Source organism: Bubalus kerabau, chromosome 5 (genome assembly GCF_029407905.1).
Source record: "Bubalus kerabau isolate K-KA32 ecotype Philippines breed swamp buffalo chromosome 5, PCC_UOA_SB_1v2, whole genome shotgun sequence".
In the NCBI taxonomy this organism is placed as follows: Eukaryota; Metazoa; Chordata; class Mammalia; order Artiodactyla; family Bovidae; genus Bubalus; species Bubalus kerabau.
Window position 1 is genome coordinate 8,065,810 of NC_073628.1, and position 18,503 is coordinate 8,084,312.

The 18,503-nt window shown below is 50.3% G+C and overlaps 1 protein-coding gene across 19 annotated transcripts; it reads left to right on the forward strand.

Annotated features, from left to right (window-relative positions):
- The first annotated feature begins 557 nt into the window (after positions 1–557).
- SF1 (splicing factor 1) lies at positions 558–14,455 on the forward strand. 19 transcript variants are annotated; one of them, XM_055580886.1, is made up of 14 exons: positions 558–1,325; positions 2,633–2,761; positions 5,429–5,504; positions 8,541–8,693; positions 8,888–8,977; positions 9,522–9,705; positions 9,793–9,908; positions 10,010–10,117; positions 10,797–10,977; positions 11,235–11,508; positions 11,832–11,891; positions 12,011–12,190; positions 12,902–13,106; positions 13,539–14,455. In XM_055580886.1, the coding sequence occupies exons 1-14, from the start codon at positions 923–925 to the stop codon at positions 13,666–13,668; spliced, it is 2,289 nt and encodes a 762-aa protein (XP_055436861.1). In that variant the 5' UTR covers positions 558–922; the 3' UTR covers positions 13,669–14,455. The 19 variants fall into 19 exon arrangements, with proteins under 19 accessions (XP_055436861.1, XP_055436866.1, XP_055436860.1 ...); XM_055580891.1 differs by having other exon boundaries at positions 558–953; XM_055580892.1 differs by lacking the exon at positions 558–1,325 and adding exons at positions 1,661–1,908; positions 2,437–2,478 and having other exon boundaries at positions 12,902–14,455.
- Positions 14,456–18,503: the final 4,048 nt, after the last annotated feature.

Here is an 18,503-nt window from a genome sequence, read left to right on the forward strand (position 1 = left end):
TTGGCTCGGACACCGTTTTTAATCCTTCAATAGTACTATTTTATAGATCCTTCTTCCTCCCATTTTATGTTTTTTTCAAAAACAGGAAGTCCCCTTTTACCTGTGTTGTCGACGGATCCGGTTTACCGGTCCGCGCCAGCCCCTCCCCCACCCCTCGGTTCCGGGTTACCATGGGACTCGAGGATTGACGTCACCAAGGGCTTCCGCGCCGGACCCGAGGGTCGACGCTGAAGCCAGGGACGGAGACATGGCTTTGCCCCATCTATGCATGCGCGCTCCTGTTCCGCTCCTCCCCGACCCCAATTCTTGTTCCGCCAATGCTTTTCCGCCGCGACCTCTAGCTTAAACCCAGCGAAATTACTCCCCGGGGAAAGGGAGCAAGGAGAGGGGGGGGAAGAACCAGAGACAGCCAATCCCAGGACATTACGACGCAACGGAGATTGATTGCCTCCACCAGCTCAGCCAATGGGAGAGCTCTTGGCCCCATACGTCACAGAGTTTGCCCCACCCTATCTCTCCTTTCTGGACTCCGAGCTCCGTTCGCGCAGTAACAAATGAAGTGCGCGCTGCGACACCTCCCAGCTCTTCAGGCTCGGCCGCCATTTCCTCGCCAGGCCTAACGGTCCGGCCAATCCCAGCGCGCATCGAGAAAGGCTAAGGCTCCACCAATCGGAGGCCGCCGATTCCGACCCTTTGCCTCCGCTCGGCCCAATCCAGGCCCCGGCCCCGTCGCCCCCGGTCCGCCCCCGCGGCGCTCTCTCTCCTCCCTCTTTGTGCGTCTCGCGCCGCCGCCGCCCGCCGCGTGAGAGGACGGGTTCCGCGCGCTCCGCGGCAGCGCAGTCGGGTCCCCTCCCCCCAGAAGATTCGCGAAGAAGAAGCCGCCGCCGAAAAGGAGCCGCCGGTGCCGGTCCCTGGGGGCGCCATGGCGACCGGAGCGAACGCTACGCCGCTGGGTAAGCTGGGCCCCCCAGGCCTCCCTCCCCTCCCTGGCCCCAAAGGGGGCTTCGAGCCGGGACCACCGACTGCCCCCGGGCCTGGGGCAGGGCTGCTGGTGTCCGGGCCGCTGCCGCCCCCGCCCGTGGGCTCGGCGGGGGCCCTGACCGCGGCCTTCCCCTTTGCGGCGCTACCGCCGCCGCCGCCGCCGCCGCCCCCCCCGCCTCCCCAGCAGCCGCCGCCGCCACCGCCCCCCTCCTCGGGCTCCTCGTACTCGCCGCCGCAGCCGCCCCCTCCGCCGCCGCTCTACCAGCGCGTGTCGCCACCACAGCCACCGCCACCCCAGCCGCCGCGTCAGGACCAGCAGCCGGGCCCGGCCGGCGGCGGAGGAGGTGAGTCGGGCCGAGAGAGCGCGCGAGGCGCTGCGCGGATGGTCCCGGCCGGCTGAGGGCCGCGCGGCGGCGGCGACGGCGGCTGCACGCGGCGGGGGCGCGCGCGCGCGCACGGGGAGGCCCGGGCGGCGGAGCCACGGGGCGCGCGGCCTGGTTCTCGGGCCTCGAGTGCGCACGCGCCTCAGGGGTGGGGGCCCGGCGGGAGGAAGTTTGTTGCGCGCAGGCGCAGTTTGGCGGCCGGGCTTTGCCCAACCCAGAAGCCGGCATTGGGGGGACCCCTTGTTGCTCTCCGCCCCTGGTGTTCAGGAGGGGTGTGGAGAGGGGATCGAGTGGGTGGTTGGGGTGCCTCATGTGCAAGTCTGGAGGGCGGGAAAGGGTCAACTGATGACGTGGAGCGTCCTCTTCCTGGTTGTAGTAGAGTCCTAAAGGAAGAAAGTACCAAGAGAAGCTCCTTAAAACTTCTTTAATAAGACAGGGCTTTCACTTCAGAACCAAGATGCATGAAAGTCTTCAGGTTTTTTGTGGCCCTTTTTGGGGAAGGAGTTTCCGTTCGTTTCCTCATCTCACTGTATCTACCTAAGAAGTATGACACGCCTCCTCTTGAGGCTTTTCCTCTGGGTCTGGCCCCTCAGAAGGCACCTTTTTGTATCAAACGCCAGAAGTTTCTGCTTGTGTACTGGGGAAGAAAGATTTGGCTCCTGTTGTATAGCTTGTTCTTTCTTGAACTTAACGATACATTTTTTAGATCCTAAGTGTCTTAACTGGGCAGGAAAATGCTGACCTTAGCCAAACCTCTGAGGAGAAAAGTGATTTTGCTGAAAAATCCGGGTTTTTCAGTTGATAACCATAGGTTTAGTTGCGGTTTGTCTCAGGAGACTGGTGGGGAGGTGGGAGGAGCCAGAAGTTACGAATATTGCTTTATAGCCTTGAATATTCAGTCTGCTCTTATGTCCTGGGGCTGTTAAGAGGTTTATGGACAACCATGAGGTATATTATTATCTCAATATTTTCATTTCACTACTAGAAACTTTATGCACTGAGATTTCTTGTTTACATATTTCACAGCATTTCTGTGGACAAAAATTATAAATGTGCAATGTTAATTTTTCAGACCCAGGTCCCCTCCTAGTGGCCATGTCTTTTGACTTCCCAGGTTTGTCTTCCATTCTTTGCTGTTTCTTTTTAGGTCAAGTTCTCAGTTTCACAGTCGGCTGAGGTTGTGTGTAGTATCATAAGTATCCTGAACTGCCTGTTGGTAGTTACTCTGCTGGTTTATGTTTGCATCTGACGAATCTTATCTCTTTTAGACTTCCCCAGTAAGAAGCGGAAGAGGAGCCGCTGGAACCAAGACACAATGGAACAGAAGACGGTGATTCCAGGAATGCCTACAGTCATCCCCCCTGGACTTACTCGGGAACAAGAAAGAGCTTATATAGGTAAATACACGTTCTGCACTCAAATGCATTTTCAGATTGTTACTGAACATTTTATTTGTTGAAAGTTTGGGACTTTACAGTTTTCTCTTTGAGAGGAGCTATGGTCAAATGACTTTTGATATAATCCATCAGTTTTTGCTCTGTGAGTCCTGCATTTGTAGCTCCTTGTTTTGGTCTGTTGGTAACAGCAGTGTTCTCCATGAGTGCCAGAAGGGTAGAGGGGCCCGCTTAGGAATGAGAATAGTTCCCAGCCCAGCACCCCACCCCACCCTTTTCAGCTGCTGTTCATTACCAGTTGATGAGGTGAGTGTTACATGCCTCTCTGGACTTGGCCCCAGTGGAGAACACTGCAGGTATTGTAAACCAAGTACCTTTTTCACAGCCTGGCCTTTCACCATAATTTCATATTCCTCCTTTCCCTAAAATGTGGTCTTTTATTTTTTTATAGGTACTTTCTGAAAGGGGAAAAAACTCAGTTTAATCAAAAAATGGTTCTGAAAGTGTGTTTACCCCCTTTTACCATTTTGTTGAATTTAACCTTTGCTTCAGCATCTTTTCTGGTTTGGTCTTTGGAGAGCTGTCTTAAAATGAGGGCTCTTGTGTTTACTCCTAAGGAACTCTGCAGGGAAAGGGGTACTGCTTGGATCTGGAATAATGAGGTGGTTAGGATAAAAGATCTTAACTGTTGGGAAATTTTGAGAATTACGAATGTCCACAGTAGAAATGAAACTAACTTCAAAATTACCTTTTTTAAAAAAAATAAAAGGTTTTTAATGCAAGCTTTACATTTATTTATGTACCTGTACAGCTGTCTCAAAAAAGTTTACTTGATACACATTTCCTACTAACCAAATAAACATTGGAGTAATTAGGGCAGAAGCTTCCTAGACCCATGAGGTTGTGTCCTTCACGAGTAAAAAACCTCTAGGCCGTTGTTCTTGAGGGTCTTCATCTCTTTTCTAGACTGCTGAGAATTTTGAGGTGTTGAAATTGTCTTATCTCCTTTTTACAATACTAATAAATCTTCTTTCCCTACTGTTGAGTCTACTCCCACCCATCCTTTTATGTCTTATATTTGAGTAGTCTGGGTCTTGATAACCTTATGAAAATGTCTCTAGTGGAGTGATAGCCCAAGAACACAAGCAGATGCAGAAAATGGGAAAAACAGATTCATTCTTTACATTTCCAGCTCTCTTCCTTTGGAGGAAGTTACTGCTTGGGTCCTAAGCGCGTTTAAAGGTGTAATCAAAGCCTGGGCTAGTGTAGGTCTCTTCTCCAAGGAAGATGGCAACCTTTAGATTCAGGTGCCGGTGGTCTCCTCAATCAGAGCCCACATCCCTGCTGTCTAGTTACGAGAACTGCCTGCCTCCACGAAGGTGACTTTCACCTTGAGCAGTTGAGCTTAACGCTTGGCTGCCAAGTCAGAACTTTTCTAGCATAAAACAACTTGGGGGCCCACATGTGTCTTCGTGCTCTTGTATCTCTCCTTACACAGGATGTCCCCAATATCCTCTTTTGATATTAATGTAGATTTTCATTTCTTGCGAGTTGGAGTGGATGTGGTGTTGGGGTATAGCCCTGTGGGGTGTGTTTAAAATTAGAAGGGTGTCTGGGGTTAGACATGCGTTAATTCTTGGAGTCACCTCAACTTGAACCCAACCCATTAAGACTTGCCCTTGTTAGAGATACCTGCTTAGGACACTCAGATGCTACAAAGGTAAGAAACAGGTGGTCATTCAGCATGCGAAGAAAGTGATCTGGCTTCACACTTCCCATTATCTTCAGAAAATCAGCTGGGTAATACTTCCCTGGAGTCACTAAACTTTTGTGAAACCCTCATCTTTTTCATATACAGCCTCATTTGGTCATTTGTCAAGGTCTGAGGGCCTCACATAACTCTCCTTGGCCCACACTTTTCATTCTGCACCCCTACTTTTATTCCCCATGTAAGGAGTGAGTCTAAACTTCTTGCCTTGTTACTGGTGTATTAAGGTATACTGATTGTCATAAAATTTGAATGAAAACAACAGGTATTGGGAGATCCTTACTAGTACGGATCTGGTTTTACAGAAAGAATATGCACAAACTTAAATATGAGACTGTTGAATTGGTTATTAAATGTTTTTTTTAAGGAATTTTAATCCTGGTATCAATGAAAATGATCTTTGCTTAACTGGTGTTTTTCCTTGTCCCATGTTAATTGAATCTCATTTTGGGTTATGTTTAAGTTTTGATGAAGGAAAAATAAAATCTAAGAGTCTAGCACTCAAGAATGTAATTTGGTGGGAACAGGGTATTGGTGATAATGTACATGGTTTAGTTCTGGGTGCCAATTGTATAGCAAGCCTTGGTGGAGAGGAAGAGGTAAAATGCCTCCTAATAATTGTTTTGATGTTAGCCTTAGTGAACAGTCTATACTGCTAACCCCTCTTCCAACAAACTGTTTGCTTCCTTAAGTGATAACCATTTTGAAGTGAAAGATACTTAGAGATGTAAGTGGACTCCTGCCAGTAGATGGTTGGGGGTTTTTGCCTCAATGTGTTCACTGATCACGTCCCTTTCAAAGTCTCCGAGTTCTTCATGCTTGTTGTTGAGATTTGAGATGTTTTTTGGTAACATTGTCTTTTTTCCATCCTTTTTTTTCTTTCCTAACCTGGTTTCTTCCAGTGCAACTGCAGATAGAAGACCTGACTCGTAAACTGCGCACAGGAGACCTGGGCATCCCCCCTAACCCTGAGGACAGGTTGGGAAACAGTTTTAACCAGCTGACAGTAACGCTTTTACCTTTTTCTCAATACGTTTTACTGGTGGCAACATGTTGTGTCAGTTCAATAAAATCCTAGTAAGAAGACTGGTACTGTGACCATTCTGGGAACTAGAGTGTAAATTAGCAGTTATATGGTCAGTCATCAGTTAGCAGACTGGAATGAAATTTAATTAGTAGCAGAATCAAAAGTTAAAGGAAAACGGACAACTGGTTTTCAATTGAAAAGCATGTAGATTTTAACCTGATTTACCCACTAGTAGGGACAGTGAGGTGGCCCATTAACCAGCAATTTCAGTACCTCCTTTGGCTGAAAGCCCAGGTGTAGCATGTCCTCACAGGTACTACACAATGTAGGGAATAAGAATATTTTTGAGCATCACTGAATTTGAGCAGGCCAGAAACTCTGTCTGGTCAGCTTATGCTGCAGTCTCCTGCTCATGGTTTTGAAATAGACAAGATTCTAACCAACTTCATCGCTGCCAGTTAATTTTCAGCCTTGGCCATTGCCTGGGGTGTTGGGAGGGGCCAGAATATTTTCACCTGTTTTGGGAAGGCAAGCAACCAACCAATTACTTTTTTTTTTTTTTTTTTTTTTTAAAGGGAGTGTGGTCCTCAAACAGCTGTGGTCATGTCATTTCAGTTTGTGATTTCTCACCTCTAAAAAGTAAAAAGTCTACAAAGTTTGAGGGAAATGAACTTTTTTTAACAGGAATTTTATTGGCAGGCCAATATTTGAACAGCTAAAATCTGGTCCATTTAATAGAAAGGCAAGGTACCTCCTCAGTGAAGTGTCTCTTAGTGCATGCAGCATAGTTGAAAACACTTTGCTTTAAAAAGTAGTGTTTTTGGCTTGCTACCCATTTTAATAACTTGTTAAATCAGGAAGATGATGTAATGGTTTTAGAAGCCACTCATTTAAATAATCACCTTTCTGGTGTCCTGTGTCAAGAAGCAAAGTAACATATATTGATGCTTTTCATTTGAGTTAATTACATTTTTTTAATTTTTTCACCTGTAAATTTTGGTTGGAGGGTTGTTATGTTTTATATTTTGACTTTTTTTTTTTAGATTTGCTTTATAGATTATAGACCACAACTGTTTAGTGCCTCTTTGGCCTTTTTTCCTGTAATAACATGTCCACAGGTTACCAGGCAGTTCCTCAAAAAGTTGAATTTTTAACAAACCTTCGTTTCCTGGAGAATTTGGATTAGAAATTAGGTGACCTCTAATACTATTCTTACTCAAAGTGAAGAAGTTGGGCCAGTCTGACCTCTAGAATATTGGTTTTTGCCTTTCACTTCCACAATTTGGAAAGAGGTTACACTGTTGTGGGGCCTTTAAATGACCAATTTGGTACTGCTAAAGCTTCTTTTGGTGATTAGCCAGAAGTGCTTAATTCTAGACAGCTATGAATGAGGTGGGAATTAGAAATGTCAAGCATGTTAGAAATAAAATCAGAGGAGAGTTTTTTTTTTCCTCCCTTGAATTCAGTTTGAAAGAGGCCCTAATTAATGCCTGATGGTTTTGCTTTGAAAGAGCCCAGGTTGGAGGGAAATGCATGAGTTTCTCATTTAAGGTTATTTCTTAAGAAGGTGTATTCTCAGTATGAAGCCACTTTATGCCATTTTGATGTTGCTTAAGTTGCACAGTTAAAAATGTTTTAAAATCTTCTGTAGATTTAAATGTATAAGATGGTAGTCTAATGAGCTGGGGTATGTTTGTCTTTGTTCACTATTACTGGATTGTGCTAACAGTTTATACAGATGCTAGAAACGGAGGTGTCATTTAGCCGTCATTAGTCATGAACAAACCTGACCTTTTATTCCATCGTGTGTGTAACGTGGTATGACATGGTTCCCTTTAGGCTGAAGACAGTGGGAGCAGCCGAGTTCAGTCCTTGCTCTCCAACTAGGCAAGGTTCTCTCAACTAAACAAAGGGTATAGGAATCTTGACTACTTTCAGGATGTTTTTAAAATAACCTGATCCACATGGTCTCTTCCCTTCTTGCAGCTGCTACTAAATTTTCATTCAGAATATCAAGCTATGGTCCTTTTTGTAATCTTAACTCAGAATTCTAGGAGTGTAACTTCTCTTTTTTTTTTTTTATTACCGCAAAATCCAGCTGTGGTAAACTGATCATTTTATCATTGCTATTTTTTACTTGTAGCAACAGCATTTTACTCCTTTAAAAAAAAAGAGAGAGAAAATCTGCTTTCTGGACTTGTAAACTCTGGTGGAGAATCATAGGTTTTCCCCTTGCTGTTTGCAGGTTCAGACCCTAGACAAATACATGACCAAATCTGCATTTGCAGCCTCTCAGAGAAGCTGCTTTAGCAATTTAACGGTTTTCTCTACCCAGACTCCCTAACCTCGAACAGCCAGAAAACAGGTTGACTCCTGGGCCTTGGACACTGCCAGCCAGGCCATTGAAGGAAAAGCAGAGACGAAGCCTTGAACCATCTCTCTCCATTGTGGGGGCCAAGTAGCTGCAGTAGCCTTGAGTCCCAGTTGTATTGGGTTAAAGAGCTCATACTTACTACGTGGTAGGGGTACAGCCTCTCTTCCAGTTAGGGCATGAGCTCTGCAAGAGTCATTTAACATTTTACCTAAACTTGGGGTTTCCGTGGTTCATAAAGTTGTAATATGGTTTTTTTTTTCCCAAACAAAAGAAAATTCATATTTGGCAAGAAGACTCCAGAGGATGATACAGTCCTTGCCATTTACAGTCTAGAGATTTTCCCTTAGAAGGACAGACTTTTTTTCCTCTCATCACTTTTAGAACAAAACCACTTTTTTCCTTTCTCACACACACCCCAGTCACCCTGATGCTAAGCCAGTTTCCACCTCCCTATTCCACACGATTTTGAATAGCACACGTTATGGTCGGTTCCTCCGAAGAGTGTTGTGTTAGGGTCTTGAGAGGCAGAGGGGCTGGGGAAGACTTATTTTAGCCCGTGTGGGAATGAGAGTAAAGTGAAGGCAGAGGGGTGACAGTGGTCTGTTTCCCACAGGTCCCCTTCCCCTGAGCCCATCTACAATAGTGAGGGGAAGAGGCTTAACACTCGCGAGTTCCGCACCCGCAAGAAACTGGAGGAGGAACGGCATAATCTTATCACGGAAATGGTTGCCCTCAACCCTGATTTCAAGCCTCCTGCAGATTACAAGTAAGCCAGGGGACTGGGTGGTCCGGGATAAAGACCCCAGCGGGATTAGGTGTGGTCTGCTAGAGCATTGTGGATACTAACCTCTCACTCCTTACCCTGTCATCTATAACAACACGTGGTACAGAAGGTTAGTTCTAGAAGAGCTGTTGAGGTCACCTCAGAAGTGTGCAGAGTCTGAGTCTTTTCTTTCTTAGACCTCCAGCAACACGTGTGAGTGATAAAGTAATGATCCCACAAGATGAGTATCCGGAAATCAATTTTGTGGGGCTGCTGATTGGGCCAAGGTGAGTACCTGCTGTTCTGTGGAATACAGAATTCCCAAGGATCTGGGAGGATTGGGTTAAAGAGCTTGGTGTTAAAGAATCTGCCTGCTGATGTAACAAACATGGTTCAATCCTTGGGTTGGGAAGATCCCCTGAAGGAGGAAACAGCAATGCACTCCAGTGTTCTTGCTTGGAAAATCCCATGGATAGAGGAGCCTGGTGGGCTACAGTCCATGGGGGTCACAGAAGAGTCAGATGTGACTTAGTAACTGAGCACGCATGCAAAGACCTGGGAGATGAGTCTGTCTTGTGCCTTTCTGGGTACCATCTTCCTGCTTTTGGTAGGATGTTCACTTTGGCTGAGTGAGTGCCTTTTGGTGAGAAAATTTTCCGTTTCACCGCAGAGAAGTCAAATCTTGAGGATTGCTGTGACCTTAACTTAAAGATCGTGGAGCTGTTGGTGGGAAAATCTCATTCTATACACTCACGGTTTCCTATCACTGCCCGGTGAGCCACTCTGAATTTCCATGTTGGGTATTAAAGCCATCTTTTCTGCCTCTGATAGAGGGAACACCTTGAAGAACATAGAGAAGGAGTGTAATGCCAAGATCATGATCCGGGGGAAAGGTTCTGTGAAAGAAGGAAAAGTTGGGCGCAAAGATGGCCAGATGCTGCCAGGAGAAGATGAGCCGCTTCATGCCCTGGTCACTGCCAATACCATGGAGAATGTGAAGAAAGCAGTAGAACAGGTGAGGAGTCAGGAAGGAATCCTCCAACCAGAAATCTAGGTGGCAGTCCCAGGACTTACATAACTGTGCCCGTTGCGTCTCCACCAGATAAGAAACATTCTGAAGCAGGGTATCGAGACCCCTGAGGACCAGAACGACCTACGGAAGATGCAACTTCGAGAGTTGGCTCGCTTGAATGGGACCCTTCGGGAAGATGATAACAGGTACGTATGTGATTGGTTTAGAGGGACAGGCACAAAAACCAGAACCTACGGAAGAAGGGTGATGGGCCACAGCCATTGAGGTGACCTTTTTCTCTCAACAGGATCTTAAGACCCTGGCAGAGCTCTGAGACCCGCAGCATTACCAATACCACAGTGTGTACCAAGTGTGGCGGGGCTGGCCACATTGCTTCCGATTGCAAGTTCCAAAGGTGAGGGCTTCCTGGTAGCTTCTGGTGTATAGGACAGCTCGTGTTAACCTGCAGACCTAAGAGCTTCCTTTCAATGAGTTTGGTCTATTAACAGTGTGATGCAAAGCCCAGAATGATTACTTTATTACTTGACCCTACTTTATTATCTTGAGCCCAGGGAACCTGAAAACTTCCCTTCTGGGTATAGGTATTTTCATGTGGCTCATTGCTAACTGCTGTTTGTTGCTTATGGTTGGTATTGCAAGACAGCTTGTAGTTTTGACCAGTTGCAATCCAGCATTTGATAGCAATGTTCTTCTACTTCAAGTGATGAATATAAAAAGCCTTGTTAGGGAAGTTTTGGCAGCTGCTCTGGTCTTGCATAGATTTTCCTTCCCTCATACCTGCAATGTGGAAATTGATGAAACTTGCTGTTTTGGGAAAACCTGGACTTTACTTGGCTTCCTTTCATCTCTGTTCTTGCCCAGGGGTCTCTGCTATGGCAGAGGTCCATGTGCTTTTCCCAGATGCAGAGCTGGGCACAGAGCTGAAGAGCTGATAGGACTGTTTCAAGGAAGGGGTTAGAAAGGGTGACTGAATTCCTCTAAACTTTTTTTGTGTAAATTCTTCGAAGTAAAGGTTTCCATCTTAATGAGTCTTTGCCACCCCTTTTCTCTTTGCGTCTCTACCCCACCTTTAGGCCTGGTGACCCCCAGTCAGCTCAGGATAAAGCGCGGATGGATAAAGAATACTTGTCCCTCATGGCTGAACTGGGGGAGGCACCTGTGCCTGCATCTGTGGGCTCCACCTCTGGGCCTGCCACCACACCACTGGCCAGTGCACCGCGGCCTGCTGCTCCCGCCAACAACCCACCTCCACCGGTGAGTTTCAGAGGGGGTTCTCACAACCTGGCCCCCCCCCTCTCTTCCCGAGAGATGGGAGTACGTGGCCAGGTGCTTGGGGTAGGACAGGTGGACATGGCCGGCAACATTGTTCTTTCGGGCCATCAGGAATGTTTGGGGACCTCTCAGTTTGGGAAGGTCTTGGCCTCGTGTCCTGGTCCTGTGGCACAGCCGAAAGAACAGTGTTGCCGCCAGAGGGAGCAGGCAGGGACGCTGACGGGAATGCTCTCACGTAGTCTCTCATGTCCACTACCCAGAGCCGCCCACCCTGGATGAACTCCGGCCCGTCAGAGAGTCGGCCCTACCATGGCATGCATGGAGGTGGCCCTGGTGGGCCCGGAGGTGGCCCCCACAGCTTCCCACACCCGCTGCCCAGCCTCACAGGTGGGCATGGTGGACATCCCATGCAGCACAACCCTAATGGACCTCCGCCCCCCTGGATGCAGCCGCCACCACCACCGATGAACCAGGGCCCCCACCCACCTGGGCACCATGGCCCTCCTCCAATGGGTAAGTAAGTGTCAGACCAGAAACCTTGGGGCTTTGGGGTAAGCAGGGCTTTACATGGCTGGGAGCAGGTCTCAGAGGGGATGAGTGTCGGTGCTGAGTCTCTTGCTGAGGCTTGGTCCTCCAGGTCAGGAGGAAGTCTCCCTTATGGTTCAGGAAGGTATTTCTACGTGGGGTATACACGTGGGGCCTGCCTTGTAGAGATGGCATTCAGAACTGCTCTTGTAAGTGGCCATCACTGCCACTGACTGAGCTATTGGTGGGGGTGTATCTTCCCCGGTCAGTTCCAATGTCCTGCTAAGTCCCTGCTCTTTCCTTCCATCAAGATCAGTACCTGGGAAGTACGCCTGTGGGCTCTGGGGTCTATCGCCTGCATCAAGGAAAAGGTAACAGCTTGGTTGGTGCTTCCTGAGGGGTGCTGCCTGCCTAGGCTGGGGAGGCATTGGGAGCCCTGTGGCGAACCCGTCTCCTCTCCTGAGGCTTCATTCTCTCCGCCTTTCTGCAGGTATGATGCCGCCGCCACCTATGGGCATGATGCCACCGCCGCCGCCGCCTCCCAGTGGGCAGCCTCCGCCCCCTCCCTCTGGTCCTCTTCCCCCATGGCAACAGCAGCAGCAGCAGCCTCCGCCACCCCCTCCGCCCAGCAGCAGTATGGCTTCCAGTACCCCCTTGCCATGGCAGCAAAGTGAGTGGAATATTTTGGGCTGGTGGGGGTGGGTGGGATTGGGGGGGTGGGGCTGAGAGGAATGAGAGACCCTCACAGCTCAGGCAGGCAGGCAGACATCTTGGGATGAGACTCTGGTCTCTGCTGTGGGGTAAAAAGAAAGGGCCTTGTGGCCCCCGGGGGTCTGGGGGAGGAGAGCTGATGTCTGGCGAGGCTGTGTCTGGAGAGAGGTTTGTGGGGGCTGGAGGGGAGCCCGCCATCGTAGGCTGGGAGCCGCTGGCTGGCCCACACCTGCGCCTTAGGCCCGGGGTTGGGGGGGTGCATGCATGCTCTGGAGAGGGATGTGACTGGGGCCTGAGAGACTGCAGGGATGGGACCGGGGAGTAACTGTGGCCTTGAGGTTGAATGTGCCGTTCGGTGGTGGCGGCGGATGGGCGGAGGGATGTCAGAGCCGGTTCTTGTGTCTGGTACCTTCCCCTCGGCCCTTCCAGGGGCACTGGTGACAAAAGGGCTTACTCCGCTAAGCCTAGAGACCTTGAGGCTGACCCCAGGGTAGTCCTGCCCACCCCTCCACCCCCATTGCCAGGACCACCCCGCCCGCCCGCCCCCCACCACCGTACCGCATGCCAAGCAAGGAGCAGGCATCCCTCGCCCCCCCATCCCAAGGCAGCAGCCGCAGAGAGCCGCGGTGTGCCCCCGCGCGTGTGACCTTGGGCTTCTTTACCACCCCAGATACGACGACTACCACCACGAGCGCTGGCACAGGGTCCATCCCGCCATGGCAACAGCAGCAGGCGGCTGCCGCAGCTTCTCCAGGAGCCCCTCAGATGCAAGGCAACCCCACTATGGTGCCCCTGCCCCCAGGGGTCCAGCCGCCTCTGCCGCCCGGGGCCCCTCCCCCTCCGCCGCCTCCGCCGCCTGGTTCCGCCGGCATGATGTATGCCCCGCCCCCTCCTCCTCCGCCTCCCATGGACCCTTCTAACTTTGTCACCATGATGGGCATGGGGGTGGCGGGCATGCCACCCTTTGGGATGCCTCCAGCTCCCCCACCGCCTCCACCACAGAACTAGACTTGGTTTTTTAAGAAAATATATATTATATATAGAGAGAATTGGTCTCGTTTAAACACACGCCGAACCTCACCATATGGAGCCAGACATTGGGACGCACGCATGTGATTGTGTGCACGCATGTGTGTGTGTGCACGCACCGGGCTGGGCCAAGCGACTGAGGACTCGCTTGGGAATGGGCAGGTGGTAATGGGGCGCCAGCTTGGGCTCTCCTGGCGCCCCGTAGCATCGAGTGTCTTCTTTGTCTTCTTTCTCTCCTCACCCAAATCCCTTTGCCTCTCCCCAAACTGGGCCGCCAGGATCCCTCCCCGCGGCGGCGATGGCCCGAGCCATGAGAGTGAGGACTTTCCGCGCCCATTGGTGACCCTTCCAGGCAGACAGCCTCAGCAGCGCCCCTGGTGGACAGGATGGTTCGGCAAAGCAGCCTGAGTTATTTTTATGGACGGAATCGGAACACGCTGGCTCCATATTGTGAAATTTTTATTAATTTTTTCTTTTTTCTTTGTTATTTCCTTATCTCTTCCTTTCTTCAGACTCCGTCCAAGGAGATGCTCTCCCCGGTCTTCTGCTGCAATTAGATTCCTTTCCCTTTTCTCATTCCTGGTTCTTCTTTAAGGAGAGAGGAACAAGTGGTTTTTAGGCAAAGAATTTAGGCCATCAGTATGGCGGGGTGGGGTGGGGTGGGTGTTTTCTTTGGTTCCAAGATTTTCAAACTGCCATATTTTTTTTCAAGCTGAGATACTTTTCCCCCTTAATTTTAAGTGTAGGGTTTTGTCTCTGCCACCCTCGTGGGGTAGTGGGTTAGTCCCCAGGTTGAGGGTCCATAACCATCCTGGCACCCCTGCCCACGGTAGGTGGAGCCATGTAAGCTGCCTGGGGCTTGTCTGCAACCTTCAGAGCCCTTTCAGCGCTCCCTGAGCTGCCTCAGATTCCATTTGTTCCTCTCCTTCCTTGAAAGGCTACCTTTTAAAATTTATTTTAATCCCAAACGTCTGAATGTTCTGCAGTGTTGAGGGGTTTGAGCCCCTTGTTTTCTTCGTTCTGCTTCCTTTCCTCCTCCCCTCTTCATGGAGTGATTATGTTGACAATAATGTATGATGCGCGTTCTCTTCACTGGTTTATCAGCAGACGTTTCTCTGGGCTTTTTTGTGTATGATTCAACACTGCGTTAAAGGGGGGTGTTCCATTGAATAAAAGAGCAGTGTGGTTTTCTGGGTCTGTTGTTTTTCTTTTCTCTTACACTTGTGCCACTGTCGGTGCCACCACCAGTTACTGAAGCTGTTCCAGCACCTGGCCCCACTGTCCCTTCCCCAGGGGAGCCTCTGGAACCTTCATTAAGGAAGTCCGCCCCCCACCCCTTGGTTCCCGTTCTCCTTCCCTGTGCAGGTCTGCTGGGAAAGCTGGTGTGTGGGCGGCCCCACCTTCTGCTAGTTTACTGATTAATGGCTGAAGACCAGGTTCCCCCTTCCTGGTCTCTGTCCTTTTGAAGGCCTTTCCCTGGGGCTTGGACCCCCACATTCGATGAGCTCCAGTTGTGATTCGTGCCTGGAAGCTGCCACCTGACTGAGGCCCTGGGCCTGGGGAGGCCTCGGCACGAAAGGTCAAGCCAACTAATCCTGCCTGTCAGGCTCCAAGCTGCTAAAATTAAAACCGCCAAGTGGCCTTTTCTCTCTCTGCTGGTGACTTGCAGCCTGCCACCATGGCAGGCTTTGGGGAGAGGTGGGGGCAGGGGAAGGGGCCCCACCTTGTGCTTTGTAAGCACTTCATAGAGGGTCCCAGGCTGTTTTGTTCCTTTGTGTCTGGGCTAATGGACAGGCCCAATGTGGCACCAGGAAAACTCAGCTCAGGACTTCTGGGGTCCTGAGTGAGGTCCTTGATCAGCTGCTGCTGCTGCTTTGCTGCAGTTCTCGGAGGGAGCTGCATGGGGCCACATGCTTCCCACCACCTTCCCTTTGGGCAGGCTGAGGGACAGCAATCTCTGCAGCCCACAGCACTGGGCCAGTGGGGACAATGCTGGCCTGGGCTCTTCTGCAGCTTGGAGCTGGGGCTAGCCCTGCTGTTTATCCTGAGCAGGCCCTTGGTGTCTGAGCCCTGTCCAGCTTGCCTGGGCTGCTTTGCTGTAGGCCTGCAGGGGTTAATGGAGCCTCAGAAGCCGGACCTATTCACTGGGTCTCCTCAAGCAAGCCCTAAAGGTCCCTTGACTGAAAGAGAAGAGATCTTTCCTCTTTGTGCTTAGCTGACAGAACGGGGGCAGGGCCTGGGGCCTGGCAACCCTCTTTGACCTTGGCTTCACCTCATTGCTTCCCCCACAAGCTCGGTTTCCCTGGTGGGCTCATTGGGCGGTTAATTGGCTCTTTGAAGCTCTGGAAGAGGCAAAGTGGCGCTATGTGGGTTTTAGAAATAAAATCAATAAATGACTTAACCATAGCCCAGCTATCTCCTCAGTCTCTCTCCCCTGGGGCCAGCTCCATTCCTTTGCTGGCTCCCTCTCTGCTCCCTGCTGTCAGCTTTTGTTAAGGTTTTGGTGAGTAACAAAGTGGCTGACTTAGGCATCAGTCTCGGCCCTTTCTCCAAGGCAGCAAGCACCGGCCTTTGTGGTGGAACCAGAGGGGTGAAGAGGGCGTTCCCAGCCGCCTTGGACCCCTGGGGGAGGGCAGAGCCCTCCACCTGACCCTGTTCCTGTTCTGCTGCAGCAGCAGTGTCTTCCCTGCCTGCTCAGAGCCAGGTTCGTGGAAGGAATGTCCATTGGGAAAGGTCACTGTTAGGGCTCTGTTACTGAGACCCCGCCAAGTGCTCTGGAGAAACCCAAGATGGGTCCCAGGAAGGAGACAGGATTTCTGGTTGGAAATCTAGTAGGCCATAAACAACCTCTGAGTTAGTTAATGTATCTGTTTAGAAACCATTGGACATAAACAACAGTGTTGGTTCAGGGTTCAGGCTGGGAAAAGTGTGTTTCAGGGTTCTTTAAATCTCTAAAGGGAACTTCGCTGGTCCAGTGGCTTAAGACTCTGTGCCCAATGAAGGGGTTGGGGAAGTAAGATCCAGCATACTGCAACTGGAAATCCTGCGTGCACCCACTGCAACTAAAGCTCTTGTGTGCAGCAACTAAGCCCCGGCACAGGCCAAATAAGTAAACGAAGTATTAAGGCTTCCCTGGGGGCTCAGTGGTGAAAGAGTCTGCCTGCCAATGCAGGAGACAGGTTTCATCCCTGATCTGGAAAGATCCCACAACTAAGGAGCAACTAAGCGTGTGTGCCACAACTACTGGGCGAGCACTCGAGCCTGGGAGCCCAGGCTACTGAAGCCCAAGCCGCCAAGAACCTGTGCTCCACAACAAAAGAAGCCACCTCAATGAGAAGCCTGCACACGGCAGGTAGAGGGTAGCTCCTGCTTGCTGCAACTGGAGAAAAGCCTGCACAGCAACGAAGACCAAGCACAGCCTAAATAAAGAAGCAAAATTATATATAATATGTATGGATGTGAGAGTTGGACCATAAAGAAAGCTGAGTACCAAAGAATTGATGCTTTTGAACTGCTGTGTTGGAGAAGACTTGAAAGTCCCTCAGACTGACTGCAAGGAGATCAAACCAGTCAATCCTAAAGGAAATCAATCCTGAATATTCATTGGAAGGATTGATGCTAAAGCTGGAAGCTCCAATACTTGGGCCACCTGATGCGAAGAAACTTGACTCATTGGAAAAGACTGATGCTGGGAAAGATTGAAGGCCGGAGGAGAAGGGGACGACAGAGGATGAGATGGTTGGATGGCCTCACTGACTTGATGGACATGAGTAAGCTCCAGGAGTTGGTGATGGAAGCCTGGTGTGCTGCAGTCCATGGGATCTCAAAGAGGCAGACACGACTGAGCGACTGAACTGATACATAAACCTATACACACACCACCAATGGGGAGTGAAATGGGACTTGGGGAAACCAGTAGGTCAGTTTCAGTCTTTGAGTTTCCATCATGCTGGGCTGGGGGATGTGAAATAAAGAAGGGTCTCCTGGGGTGGCATTACCCTGGAAAAGACTGGAAAGTTCCAGTGGGTGCCATAGACACAACAAAGGCCAAAAGAGCCCAGGAGAAAGGTAGCTGGAGAAACCAGCTCAAAGTATCACATTTGTTTCGCACCAGAAACAGGTTGTGTCCCAGTTCAGCCAGTTCCTTGAGAGCAGGGGCAGGGTGATCACCCAGTTGATGAGCAGGGGGAGGGGTGTGGATTGAGTTGACTTGGGGAGCAGAATAAGATAGGAATGTGCTCTGTTGGGAGCAGGTTCTTAGCAGCAGGAAAATATAGGGGTCAGTGCAAAGAAGGTTTGCATGGCAAAGGATGCGGCCACAGTTGGGGCCTGAGGTGACAACACGGGCAACTGGTGCCAAAATGCCTCTGAGCTCTCTTCGGCATTCCACAAGGAAGGCAGGCCAGGCGGCCCGAGATGCTGGCCGAGCTTGGTGCTTGGTAGGGGCGGGGGGTGGCGGGGGTGAACCTCCCCTGAGGCACAGCCCAGGAGGAAAGGCTGAGGATGGGAACTGTTAAACACCGAGAGCCACCAGGCATTCTTTTGAAATGCAAGGTGTAGAATACTTTTAAAATGCAAAAGAGAAAGTTTTCTCTGTTCGAGGGAACTTGGTGTAGCTGTGTTCTGGCATCCTCTTCCTGGTCTTTTTTTCTTTGAAGCACACTCTAGGGAAGACCCGCCCAGATGTTGTATGGGAGCAGGGGCAGAGCCGGGCTTGGCTTAAGGAAGACTAGGAATTTGGCCTCCACACTAAGCTGGTATTTCCAGGGCTGGATCTGTTGGGGCTCAGAAAGTTCTCAGAAACAGCTGGGCCGTCCTTGAAACAGACTCTGTAGCATCCTGCAGCTGGCCAGCCCTCTGATGTGCTTCCTTGGCCCTCAGACCAGAAGACCCAGGCTCCTCTTCCCCAGGTCCACCACTCTAGGAGGCCCAGCCTCCTTTGAAATAGCACCAGGCCCTGGGCTCCTTTTGCTCAAAGAACAAAGCAGGGGACTTCTCTCGTGGTCCAGTGGCTAAAACTCTGCACTCCTAGTGCAGGGGCCCAGGTTCCACCCCTGGCCAGAGAACTAGATCCCACAGGCTGCAACTAAGACTTGGCGCAGCCAAAAAACAGGAACAAAGCAGGATCTGTGACCAACCTGCTGCTGCTAAGTCACTTCAGTCGTGTCCGACTCTGCGACCCCATAGGCGACAGCCCACCAGGCTCCTCCATCCATGGGATTTTCCAGGCAGGAGTACTGGAG